Source organism: Haemorhous mexicanus, chromosome 2, assembly GCF_027477595.1.
Source record: "Haemorhous mexicanus isolate bHaeMex1 chromosome 2, bHaeMex1.pri, whole genome shotgun sequence".
Lineage (NCBI taxonomy): Eukaryota > Metazoa > Chordata > Aves > Passeriformes > Fringillidae > Haemorhous > Haemorhous mexicanus.
This window is the reverse complement of record NC_082342.1, coordinates 52,811,500-52,825,311: the sequence shown is the minus strand read 5'-3', so window position 1 is coordinate 52,825,311 and position 13,812 is coordinate 52,811,500. Positions and strand designations below refer to the sequence as shown.

General features: G+C 38.4%; 1 protein-coding gene across 7 annotated transcripts in view; it reads right to left on the bottom strand.

Annotated features, from left to right (window-relative positions):
* The window catches only part of FRY (FRY microtubule binding protein), a 223,289-nt gene that overhangs the window by 50,969 nt on the left and 158,508 nt on the right, over positions 1-13,812 (bottom strand). For all 7 annotated transcript variants that reach the window (XM_059838832.1, XM_059838834.1, XM_059838831.1 and 4 more), the window contains 8 exons: positions 13,532-13,703; positions 11,526-11,782; positions 11,032-11,178; positions 7,572-7,740; positions 6,662-6,752; positions 4,221-4,303; positions 909-1,059; positions 245-348 (listed from right to left, as the gene is read on the bottom strand). In XM_059838832.1, the coding sequence (XP_059694815.1) occupies positions 245-348; positions 909-1,059; positions 4,221-4,303; positions 6,662-6,752; positions 7,572-7,740; positions 11,032-11,178; positions 11,526-11,782; positions 13,532-13,703 (1,174 nt within the window). The remainder of the gene's footprint in view (positions 1-244; positions 349-908; positions 1,060-4,220; positions 4,304-6,661; positions 6,753-7,571; positions 7,741-11,031; positions 11,179-11,525; positions 11,783-13,531; positions 13,704-13,812) is intronic.

Here is a 13,812-nt window from a genome sequence, read left to right as displayed (position 1 = left end):
TTAGGAAGTTATTCATGTTCGGATTTCTACACATCTCTCAAATTTGGGTGAAATTGGCCAAAATATTAAAAAACTTCAAAGTTTTGAGACTAATTTACAGACTGCAACTGCCTTGGGGTTTTTCTTTTAGGGTGGAGAGAGGAAATCATAAAACATGTAAGAAACACGGTACCATTGCTCCAGCAAAACTAAAGTAAAAGGAGGGAATACATTTATACTTTCTTTCTTGTTCTGTTGGTCTTACCTAAAAAGAGAGCATGTAGCAATAAAGGGAGGTGAAGAGCCCAATCTTCTCTCACACTGTGATCCACTACCATCTCAGTCATGAAGATAACAGCAATATTGCACCTGAAGTTAAATCACAACATCAGTTTCAAACACTTTGGAAACAGGAAAGCACAAACAGAATGCTTATTTCTGAAGAAATACACAATCCATAAATTTTCAGATTTTGGGCATTTCTTCTTGATACAATTAATGCTGAAGCACTTTACTTACAGTATCAAGCAAACAAGTAACCATTACTGAAAAAAAACTCCTATTATTGTCAATACAAGTTATGTAAAATAGGAATTTCAGAATATGCATGGCCTAGTTAGAATAAAAGATCAAAGTGCTATGAATAATAGGCACAGAGGCCTGGGAAAAAGAAATTTTCCTTTTCTGTTTCAGTTGTTTCATAAGTCTTATTCTTATCAGTGATGTCCTACATTGTAAAGAGGCTTTCTGGTAGAAATCTGGTAGAATTGTGAGCTTTCACTGCATGTGGATTTTTGCACTGGAAATCACCATAAATTGACTGTATGATTTTCAGGTGTTCTGAATGGTGGGACAGTTGGATTGGTGTTGGTCAACTATTAAGAGGAAGCATCTGACTGTGTGAAATGTCAGAATGAGAAACTGCTCACCTATGAAGGGGTCCCCGGGGTGTGATGGTTTCAGGGAGATAGTCCACGAGTGGTGCCCAACATCCTCCATTGTAAGGCATGGGCAGGGGATGTGGCTGTTTGGTTTCAACAATATTCAATAACCAGCTTGTGTATGGAGAAACAGGATCATCTGCATGGAAAACCATTCAAAAAAAGCACATAAAAACTCAAGCCTGATTACCTATTTTTGCAAAATACTATAAGAGATTTTATGCTAACATATGAGTTCAGCTGTTTGGAACAATGTGATAAGATGCCATGAGGTTTGCAAATTCCTGTGTTCAATAACAAGAGATGCATTTTTAATCCCTCTTTCATGCTGCTGGAAATTAAAGAGATTCCAGGCAGACAGCACTGAACGGTAGGAGAGGCAGCTGAATCCCTGCTGTCACTTAGTAGTGCTGGATTCAGATCACAAAGCACCAAGCAACAGACTTTCTCTTCAAAAATGAGGGAAAAGTTCAGCCAACAAAGCTGCTGTCAGAAGCCATCTGCTGCAAGGAGCAGAGTACCAGGGACACATTCTTGCAACTCCTCACCAGTGCCCTGCTGAGTGACGCTACAGAGGCAGAAGTTAAACGTCCTGAATTAGCAAGGAGGCAAAAGGAATGCAAAAAACATCTTCAGGGTAATTTTCTTTCAACAGGGATGAATTATAGCTTGGATTTCTCAAAGATGTATTTAATTTTGCTTTAGTGTGACAGCTTCTCTTTGTTAATGAGTTTTAGGGTTTTGTCTCCCACCTGCTTATCTGCAATGATGTGGGTCAAGTAAGTTATTTCCACCACTTCCTGTCTTGTCTCAGCTACACAGTTTCATTCATCTCTCCTGTATTTTGTTCCCTCTCATTCCTCTCGATTTTCTCACCGTTCAGTTTTTATTTCTTAGGTCTGGCAGTCTGTGACACACTGCCATGGAAAGTATCCTTTCTTGGTCTGTTTTTGACATACATTCAAACATTGCCCTTTAATGAGTGGTTTTTTTTGTTCTTCTCCTTCTTTTTGTGTTTTCATCTGTTTGTTTGCTTTTTTATTTTGTTTTGGTTTTGTTTTGTTACACTTTTGTATTTTAGGTAAGCTTGAAACTCAGCATTTTCCTTTTCTTTTCTTTTTTTTTAGCATGTATCTGATGCTTGTCAGCTTTCCCACAGGAAACAAAACTGGTTTGATGCCTGCAAAAGTATCAGAGCTGGATTTTTCTAATGTGCATCACTTAGTTTTAGAAAAACATCTTCAGATTTCCAGATCTTCAGGAGACTTTCAATGCAGTAGCTGCTTCTCCAATTATTTAAAAAATGCCAGCTTTTTAACTCCCATTTTTAAGTGTTGGTCTTTTAAGAAACACTTCATAGCTTTATGATTTAGACCTCTACTTAGATTCTCTGGAGGATGATTGATCAGTTACAGATAAAGAAGAATAAAATGACTTGATAATGTAGCAAAGTATGGCATTTTCACATATTCTTAACCAGAATTAACCAGATACTGTTTGTCAAATGCTTTTCACAGAAAAAGCACTGCACAGGAACTACTTATTTCTACCAATTTAAGTGTTTCACAGAAAAGTGCTTCATGAAGGTCACAATGAGACCTAGATCCTCACTCCTGTTTTCACAGGTTTATGTGCAGACCAAGAAAAAAAAAATAAAAGAAGCACCTTGAAGGCAAACATACAATCCTTGCCTGAACAAAAAAGTTTGCTTGCTGCAGAATGGTGTTCTGTATTTATATCCTCAGCAATACATGAATATTAAAGTAGAGTGGAGAGAGGGGAGAAGCCATACCACCAAATCCTTTGCAGCCTGGGCTGCCTGTCTGAGGGAGTAAGCTGGAAGTTGCATTATGTTTCTTGTAGAATGACAAGAGATATAAAAATTACTTTCTCTTATTAGAATTCTGTATAAATGTCAGTAGCTAAATACATTTTATTTTCCTTCTAGGTATTCACACACTTGCTACAGGAACCCCTGTGAGAAGCACACTTAGCATAAATATTCACAGTAGTACAAAACTTGCAGGTATAGGCAGGAAAAAAACATTCGGGCACTGGCTGGAGGAGACATTCCAAAAGAGCAAAGAAAATTTCAGTATTTTTGAACTTTTTATCACTCAAAGCTCTTGTCAAAACCAGGTATTTCTGAAGGCTGTTCTGATAATATAAATGCTGTTCTTTCTTGAAAGATTGCTCATGCAGATCAGGTTAGCACCAGTGTTTCAATTAACATCTGGTGAAGCATTTCAAGTAGCTGCAGAACTAGAAAGCCCTAAAAAATTCACAACAGGTGTACTAAACCCTGCTGAGTTTAAGATGCTGCACACTTTCTTATGTATTTAAACACTGGAGTTTGTACATACACAGTATTTTGTCCATGCTGTGCTTCATAATTATGAATAATAGTTGGTGGTGTACATTAAATTATCCTATTGTATTGTATTTTGCAGTCTTTGCATATTTTGCAGAAGAGTATCACCAAAGATTACTTGGATTAAAAAATATAAAAGCTTTACTTTTCATGTCAAAATACTGTTCCAAAATGATGTCTGTAATACCAAACCAAGACATGATGGCTGAAATAAGCCAGTGATCAAAGTCAATGACAAGATCTTGCCTTTTTTACATTTGGTTAGGGCCTAGCCAAAATCTGTAAACTGAATTCACTCCAGAAATGAAGTCAAACCATCCAACTCTTCTGTTTTGCACTATTGTACAATAGTTAACTGGTTTTCTTTGGAATCTCTGCTGAGCACCAGTGTCCATTTACAGCCCACTTAGCAGAAATACATGAAGAACAAGAAGCATGCTCAGGAGCCCCATCTCCCCTCTAACACATGTTTGCACAGTGCAGCCCAAAACTGGTTGCAGAGAGCACATAAAAGCTAATGAGGAGATAAGACCTCATATTTGAGAACTCCTGAGCCTCTTTTCATGCTCATAAGAGCACTTGATTTGGAGGGATATACTGCCAAATGGCACAACTCAAAGTACTTGCTCTAAAGCTCTTACAGGTCTTTTGCCTTGCCATGTAGGAAAGGCCAATGTATTACTCTCTGGAGGATTCTCTGCTGCTGCTTTCTGTGGAGTTCTCTGGCCTTCAGATGGGTTTGACTGAACCCAGATTAAATGAAGTAAATTAATTATGTGAGATACGGAGGGGAAATAAGGACACTCCCTGCATGGCAATGCTACATTACTGTTTACAGAGAACTTAAACAGAGAGGCTCCACTGGTCATTACAATGTTCTCCTCTCCAACCAAAACACCAGATATTTCATCAAATTGAATGTAACTTACTTTTGTCATCATCATAAGATCCTCCAGAGCTATTACTGTACCTCGATTCTAGTCGGGTATGTGCTCTGATGACATTACTGAACCTTCAAATACAAGAAAAGAAATCTTCATTAAAAACACAGACTGACATGAAACATCTGGACTTTATGTTTACCCTAAAAAGAAAAAGGGCATTTCCTTAAGCATTCACTTTTACACAGGAGTAGACATCAAATGAATGTATTGCTGATTCTTTCCACAAAACATTTTTGCAGCCAGTTTCTGAGATGTTCTAACAGGGTGCTCCTGTGTCACAAGCCTTTAAAATTTAGCAAAGGGAAACTGTCATGCTGCAAATGTGTGATTTTTTTTTTTAGCATGTTGCTAATAATGCCAAGGTTGTGGGCTCAATCCCCACTTGGGCCATTCACTTCAGAGTTGGACTCCATGATCCGTGTTGGTCACTTCCAGCTCAGAATATTTTGTGATTCTATGACTGGCTGGAAAATCCAAAGCCAAGCCCCCACAGGTACCAAGCAGGAAAAACTACAGCAAATCACCCATCAAGAGGAGAATCCAGCAAATGCCAGAGCAGACCTAACAGAAAAGTTAAGGGATATGAGAGGCACAGCAAACTGCTCACAGCTGTCCTCAAATCTGCCACAGATTCAGGCTAAGCTGACTTTTCCTGGTGATCTCCTTTCACTATCTCCACCTTGTGTGCCCAGGGTAATCAGGCCTGAAGTGGAATGGGAGGAGCCATACTGACAGCTCACACACTAGAGATGATCTAAAAACATCACCATTCCTGCAGAGCTAGGAAACTAATTACAAATAACCATGGATCAAACAAGACAAGACTGAAGATTTTCTAGACAAAATTCAATTCAATTTCTTACTAATGTTCACACACGTGAGTGCAGGGTATTTCATAATACATCAACATATTACATTGTTTCCAAAGCATGTTCCTCCTCTGCAATAAATTCCTTGTGCAATTGACAAAAATGCATTGTCAGCCATCCAATACATGGCTTTCTATCTATGACCCTCATTATTTCATATGTCCTGGCATATGAAGTTAGTATTAAGGGACATTCTAAGACTGTAGACTGCATCTGTAAGTGCAGATGCACTAACAGCCAGCTTTGGTAACATACATGCCAGCAATGAGTTCAGGCAAATTTGTTTTCATTATCTTCTGAGGTGTCTTTCTGCAGGATCCTGGATACCAATATCAGAACTTTGTAATTTTCCTTTCATTCTTATCATAAAGTCTCTGGCAGATCCGAATTCTAAAAATCTTTTTTTGGAGTCACATTTAAAACTTCTATAAGACAAGAAAATCTGACTTGAACTACTTTAAGAGACATTTGCTCAACTTGGCTGTAAATCAACTGAATAAAAATTTATCTTAAAGCTAGGCAGTCATATACATTCATGTAGAGAATGATAAAAAATTCAGAGGAAAAAATGGTTTTATAATCCTTTTAAGTACATTTCTAGTGCATATGTTGAAAAACATCACTTAGAGTCAAATCTGTTTTACTATCAATTTGAAACTCAGCATTGAGTGCCATTTTCTCCTTACATTTAAATTAGCAGACACATCTAACTAACCTGACAAAATGTACTCTAGTTTGTAATGGGAGAGAGCAAATAATTCAAAAGTTTTAAAGTACAGAAAAGTTTGCTCACATAATTATCTTGGCACCTCTAAGCCCTGAACCTTCGGGAAGGAGCACGGGACTAGTGAAGTGATACTGGTGACTCTCAGTGACTAATGTAACACTAATACACTAACTGACAAATGCTATTATAAATTGTCCAAAGTTCTCTTGCAAAACTAAGAGTGTTTCTGTGAGAGAAGCAATCTGTATGTCTGTGCTCGAGGATCTGATGGCCCTTAGGCTTTGCATTTACTCATTTGTCATTTGTCAGTATGTACCATAAGAAGCAGAAGTCTAAACTGAAGATATCATTTATAAGCAAGTTATTTTCCATAGCTGTCCTCTAGAAAACATTTCATCTAGACAAAGATGTCTAGATGTCCTTGCAATCACTGATATAAACCTGCAAACTAAATTTTACTCACTGTCCATGAAATCAAATGGTGTGATCAAATCTGATTTTTTGTAAAGATTTTAGTGGTCATTATTTGATGCACATTCCTAATTTTTCTTTCACCTTTGTGGATAATTCCTACAAAACCATGACCTCCTTAGGACAATTCATTGAATGTAGATTTAACAGTTCTTCCTTTACCATTAAACAAGAATCAGGAACTAGAATCATGAGAACAGCTTAAAAAAAAAAAAAATTATGCATACTGCAATAATGCCACTTAGGATCAATCTGAGCACCAGAGCTCCTCACAGAACAATGCAGAATTTTTTTCAACATCTCACCCTCAGCCTAGGAAAACACTTACATTTTGGAGGGAAAAAACCCAAGCCACAAACCTTTCATCAGTCTCTTTCACTACTCTGTTCTCCTCTGCGTCAGGAAAACTATCTTGGCCAGCTACAACAGTGTTACTGCTGGAGGTGGTTCCTGTAAATGAGATGTGAATAAGAAGACCTGTTAGATGCAGCAGACAGGGTGGTTCCTGTAAATGAGGTGTGAGTAAGAAGACCTGTTAGATGCAGCAGACAGCATCTGCAAAGCAATAAAAGCCCATCACTCACAGGGGCTTTTAGCAGCTACAGACAAAGTGACCATCCTGCAAGTACTTGCACACATGAACGAATGAACACTCTTACTTCTACAGACCGGGACTTGCTTCCATGGCTGGATGGTGTAAAGTTCACATGCTCTGAGAAGCAGATGAACAGAATGATGGTCTTCTTAAACTAAGGTCATGCTGAAGAGACATAGTCTATTGTTTTTCAAGGATTTGGCAAATCATGTACAATGTTAAATGTGGGGTTGGTTCTTAAGTATATTTGCCTACTGCAGCTTGGAAAATGGCATTAGGCCTTTCAAAACAGAACTGCCACACCCTCGAGGCTCTCAGTTTGCAGGAAACTCTGCTTGATGTATCTGCTGCGCTCACTGCATCGATGACGATTTCTTGTTCTGAGTAAAACAGCCACTAGAGAGTGGGAGTTTTCAGAAGAGTGGCAGAATTCTGAACAGCATCAAACACTATTAATATGCTATTAACATAGTTAAGATAATTAAGCACATGTTAACAAAGCATATATATCACTAGGTATGAAAAAGAACTGTAATTTAGACATGCAACAAGGCCCTGAAACTTGTACTTTATGTACACGTTTGAATGGATGCAAAAGTAAGAGTTTGTTTTTTGCAAAGAGATGAAGACTCAAAAGAACAGGGGAGCATAAAGAAAACACATTCAGGACATACCAGAAGCTGCAGCTGAGGCTTTGTTACTGGCAGCAAAACGGTAAAATGGAGGATTATCACAATGTTGGACTATGGGGTTCACTGGGTCGGTTTGCTGCAGCTCAAAAAGAAGTTCTTCCATTGTCTGAATAGTGTTATTGCGACACAGATATATTGCAACCTTCTTTATCTGTGGGAGAAAGTAACAGTTGTAAACTCTGACTAAAGTGAATTTCCAAAGGAGTCAATGAGTGTTACACTGCAGTACTGAAATTATCTCGAATGCAAGTGTTGTTCCTGCACAGACACCACAACCACATACAGCTCATACAGAAATAAAACTTCTCACTTTGACATCAAGATCATTTCCCCAGCAGACTGACTCTATGATTTAATGACTTCAAAGTTTTTGCTTACCATTCACAATGAATTGTTTATGTACATAACTACATAACATACACATCTACTAAACTGTAGCTGTGGCCACAAAGAGTAAGCCAGGCTTTGAGCTGCTACTCATATGTGTAACCAAAGTAATAGTTAATGGAAGAAAGGCAGAGCAATTACGTATGCAGACTTTATGTATCCTGATTTGAAAAAAATCTGAGAGTATAATTTATAGAAACTCTGGAAATTTCTATAAATCTTTGAACAAGATCTCAAACCTGCACTGCAGCAATGAGGACTGTTGACATACTGAGACCAAATTCAGCTGTATTCTTAAGGAAAAAACCCCTGATCACTACTAAAAGCAGAGACCCTCTCCAGCTCAAAAACTACTGGATTCATAAACTGCTGGAACTGGGAGACCATATGGGGAATATCTCTCTGTGCTTGCCTTCTTGTTTTTAAAGATGTCCCTAAACAGGTTCTTATGGGGGAGCTAATATATTAGACTGAACAGTGAACAGGCTATTGGCCTTACCAAGTATTGCTGTTCTTATACTCTTAAATACTTCCACTAAATAACTTCCTTACTGCTTCTCCTTCCTTTTTTTTTTTTTTTTCCCTTAGAGAAAAAAGCACATATGCAAAGTCTCTTTTACTCTACTGTGCTAAAAATGTCCCAGGGACTTTCCAGAGACAAATCCATCTCCCTCCCAAGGCTCATTTCTGGTTGGGCTCACAGTGCCACTTTCAGCTTCTCTCACCACTGCAGGGGTCACATTCCCAACATGAGCTTTTGCTGAAGAGGTTTCTGAACTGTAAATATTCTAAGAAATCTTTCACTACATAATGTGAAAGAATGGACAGCTCAGCAATTTGTACGGGGGCACTGGGAAAAAAAATGCTTAAAGGAAACATAAGAGACAAAGCAATTAATTTAGATGATAAAAAAAATTTTAAAAATGTGAGTCAGGCATGCTTTTGGCTTGGACCCACACAGGGAGAACAGATGGCCAAAGGCACAAAGCAGCTGGTGACTGCCTCGGGGCACAGGGGGCTCCTAAAGGAGATGGGCAAACTGGCAATCTTGCAGCTCTGTGCTCTTTTAAGCCCAGGTGACACTGCTGATAAACTGTCCAAATGATCTTTATTTGCTAACGTGTATCTGTTATCTATATGATAATGGAAGACACATGTTTATGGTATCAGCAGTCTTGTGTAGTTAGCAGAGTTAGGTAGGATTTCTTATCTCTGAACTCCAGGGCATTAGCAAAACACTGAGCAGATGCATGTGATAAGACCAGTGTATTTTCCTACTCCAGACAAAGCTATCAGCAAAGGAGTGACTCATAAGCACAGTCAGGCTTCCTACAGAAGCTAAAAACTTGTTCAGATTTTGCAAAATCTGAGAATCAGACTTTTAACTCAACATTACAAAAGACAGACTAACTGGGTGGTAAAACACAGGGGAACCTTGTCAGCTGCTGCTGCCACCAGCCACGAGAAGCCTGGGTGGGAGACCAGAAAAGTGCCACAGGCGAAATAGGAGATGCTGAGCAGATGAAGCTGGAGATGTCAGAACAGATTGCTCTCTTTGTAAAGTAAGAGGACAGTACTGACCTGGAGGAGGACAGGACTGTGAAAGCCAAGGCTTTGAGGCAAAAAAAAGAATTTGAAGAAAGAAGTGCACTGGGTGGAGAAGGTGAGGAAAGGCTGCTCAGAGCTGTGGCATGGCAACAGTTATGGAAAAAGGAAAGCTTTGGCTTGGCAAGTATCTGGATGGGGGATAAGGTATGTGAGGGGCTTCTGGGCAAGAGGTGCCAGGGTTATCAGGCTTTTCCAGTCAGGCTGCATTTGGAGTCAGCACAGGACTACTCCTTCCTCTCAGAAAACTGCCCCTACCCCTTTTCTAAGCAGTCAGAAATGAGGGTAAAACAGCCCCCATTTTCTGTCTTATCTCTAACAGCTGATTTCCACTTGTTCTCTGCCATAGATGGAGACGACCTTAAACCCAAGTCTGTCATAGGATGAGGCAGGTTGGAAAGAAGCTGGGAAGTCCTTCATCTACCCTCCTGCTGAAAGCATGGTCAACACAATGGAAAGCCTCTGAAACAATTGAGGGAAAGATCTTATTTCAGATCAACCCCTTAGTTTTCCTCTCATATAAACCTTGAGATTTTTTTACACCAATTTCATTTTCAAATTTTTCTACTTATGACCAGCTAGGCATATATAGACATTGATTTGAGAATATAGAACAGTAAACCCTACAAATGAAAGGAAACAAATGGGATGCCTATGGTACAACAATAACATTTTGAGGATTTTTATGGGCTTCTTATAGCAGTCATTATAAACACCTTGGGCAAACTATTATTTCAGCAACTGTGAATGAAGTGTGTTTATGAGGCTTTTTAGATAAATTTCAGATTTATTTCAGGGAAATCAATGGAAAGAGGCTAACTAATAAAAAAACCCCATATTGTAATTGGGCTGGAAAATTCACTAAATTTAGATTCTGTTTCACTCAGCAACTGAGCAATAAGGAACATGGGAATGGAAGTAGCCTGTTTTTCTCAGACAGCCCTGATTTTATTTTAACTTGAATAATAACAATATCCAGCCCAGTTTGAGTTGCACATTGCAGCAACTGTTAGATAATTTATGTTAGTCATGCAGAGGCAGAAGCTGATATGGTAAGCGTATAAAGGTTAACTATCTTCTGTCTCTTGAGATGCCCCACGGAAAGCTCTGGTCTGCTAAAGAAAAGGATGTACATTTTCTGGCAATTTATGGCCATTCTCTGTTACTGTTCCCATGCACAGACAAGGTTTCTCTTGGCTGGAGAGAAACCCACCTCGCACTTGCAATGGGGTGTGCTCTGCTGCTGCAGGCTGAGATCTGAATTACTTCCTTTTTTAATTTCAGTTTCTTGTCATTTCTATTCCTGCCATTTAATTTTGTACAGTGTGTTGGGGAGTATGTTGGTATTTCTTGGTTTTGATACAGAAATTAATTTTCTGCAAGTAATAGTTGTATCCTTCACTACAACCTGTGTAATCAGCAGTAAATAAAATGAAGTGCAAAGACTTACATAGGGTAAAAGGATGGTATCACTGCTAACACCACATAAGCTAATGAGGAACTGCAGAGTTATCCTAAGATTGTTACTCCATTTTTCATTGTTGGCCAAAGCATTCCAGACATTTTCCATCTCTGGTCCAGGAATTTCATCTCCATACTGCAAAGAATCATAGGCATACATTCCTTGAAATATGCAGACTTCCAAACTAAAGCATGTTCTTTTAGAACATTTTCTCACGCAAAAAAACCCCAGTGAAATGCTGTGAAAAGTTACAAAACAGTATTTTAAACAGCTACCTGACAGATTTCAGAGCATTAACTCCATTTAAAACTATTTACATTCTGATCCACAGAAGGACTTAAATCATAAGAGAACATAAAAGTCTTGAGGACTGTAAATTTAAGAAGTAATCCTAAAATCAAGCGGGTTTTATTTGATTGGTACAGACTGTTCCAGTGTAAAATTTCTGGTACCGGAGGGAAGAAACAGAAGTTTTACAGTACCTTGGCTGTCATATACATGAGATTATTAAGAACCAGGGAGGTGGCCTCAGGTGAGCCCCAGCCATTGCCTTTTAGTCCACTTGTGACTGCTATTTCCCCCTCCTTGTCCTTCAGTTCATCTTCTGGAGTGGTAGGGCTTGAGCCAGGGAGGAGCAGTCTGTTGTCCACCAGTTCAATATTATGAAGCCATGGTAGCAGATAGGTAAGCATGATCTGTCTTCCATTTGGATGTGTTGTTGGAAATCGCTGGCTTACCTCTAAAACAGTAAGAGTTGAAAAGGACAGCATAATAATTTATGATCTAAACCCTAAATACACTGTTTAAATCACATTTCTGACATTTGTTGAACTACCTGATGGTTTTTACTTTGCACACTACAAGCATAAAAAACATGTTCTTGAATTTCCTGAGGAGGAACATGGAATTACTTCAGTAAGAGCAAGCAATTGGTCATGTCTTCTGTCTAAAATAACTAACTCAGTGTGGCCTTAGAAACAGAAAGTCCCCCCTTGTTACTGTGCCATGTTATATATTAAGTAAGGTGGATGTCAGTAAAGAGGAAAAAGGATCATTCAGTTACTGGTGGTTACTCTAGAATTCCAAGAGCTTCTGGAGAATACACAAAAGTGTTCTGCAGATTACAAATGCCTCACTGGCCTCCAGGCTTCTAAGCTATACTTTAAATACTAAGGCACTTAGTATACTGAGTTTACAAAAAAAATCTTGCATATATTGAGATCCTACTTCCTGTGGGAATGTATATGAAATACATAGCTGGCTGTCAGTTCAGGAATGCTTGTATACAGCACTTTATATAGTTTACAAAAAAAAACCCAAAAAACCTGGCACTGTAAGGCAAAGGGGTTTGGAAAATCTGGGATAAGAAATACAGCTTCCTGCCAAAGTGAACCACATTATCTCTCTGTACCAGAACTCTTCTGTAAAATCAGTACAGCAAACATTTCCTTTTTTTACTTACTCCCTGCTTTTTAAAAATTGTGAAGACACACACTGTTCTCTCCTCCTTATGATTCTAGATGTACAGAAAGGATGTCTCACTTGGACTGTAATATCTGGTATATCTGAGATTTTTAAATAGACACACTCATCACAGCAACATGAGCAGACAATAACAGAGATAATGAACAGCATTTGCTCAATGACAAATGAGCCATCAGAATTTCCCTACACCAGTTATTTATAACTCATGGTATCCTGGGTACTGGAAATGTAAGGGTGATATATTGTTTCTTTACCTCCCCTCCAGCCCCTACAGACTGAGTAAAAACAACAGGAAGGGATTTTAAGAGCCAGTAAAAATTCCCATGATTACAAATATTTGCATTCTGCTATTTAAAAACTAGAGCAACACATAAGATTGATTAAACCAGATAGATATGTCTCAAGACATCATTGTTCCCAGGAATAGCCTCACAGTGGCCAGATTCTGACTGGTGCTCCTGCAGGTCTTATTCTTTAACATTTTTCTCAATAATCTTGAAAATATGTATTTCTGGTAAAATTTAAAAAAGTGCTGAGACATGCAGATGTGGCAAATAACAAAAGGTAGAGATCACTCAGAATAATTGGAATCATTGATAGAACTGGACACAGGCAATCAATCTGCCCAAAGTTAAAGTCATGTTATATAAAATGAAGAAATAAATCTTCACAAGTGTGATCTATGTAAATCCATGCATAAGAAGAATCACAAGAGAACCCATCACAGTAGAGTTTGCCAATGTCATTTTACCTCATTCAGGGCACTTGTAATTTCAAAGTTACCCCAAGGTCACATAAGTGGCACAGAGTCCCCGAAGAAGGTTTCTGTACTTTGTGGGAGTACCTCTAGGAAATATATGGATTCCTAAATCTGATTTGACCTGAACCAGAATAAAACCAGGTCAAGCTACATTTATAAACAGAACTGTGGTTCAAAATGGTAGCAGTCTAGAATTTGTAAAAAAAAAGTAAAGGAGATAATAAGTCAAATAAATACAGGTACCTGAAAAAAGTGGAAGGGTAAGTTCAGGATACATCCTTGCTAGTTCATATGAAAGAAGGGCAAGTGAGACACTGTAAAGAGGTGGCAATGGACCATGTGTCCCATACAAGATACTGCCTGGTCTTTGCTCAGCTACCTTTTTTGAATAAACAAAAAGCTTTGATTCAAGGATCTATAAAAGACAAAAGAAAAAAAAAAGGGAATGAGACAATAAAAATTTATTAAATCAGGAAATATCAACATTTGAAGTTTAGCTATCAGAGAAAGCTCTATATGTTTCA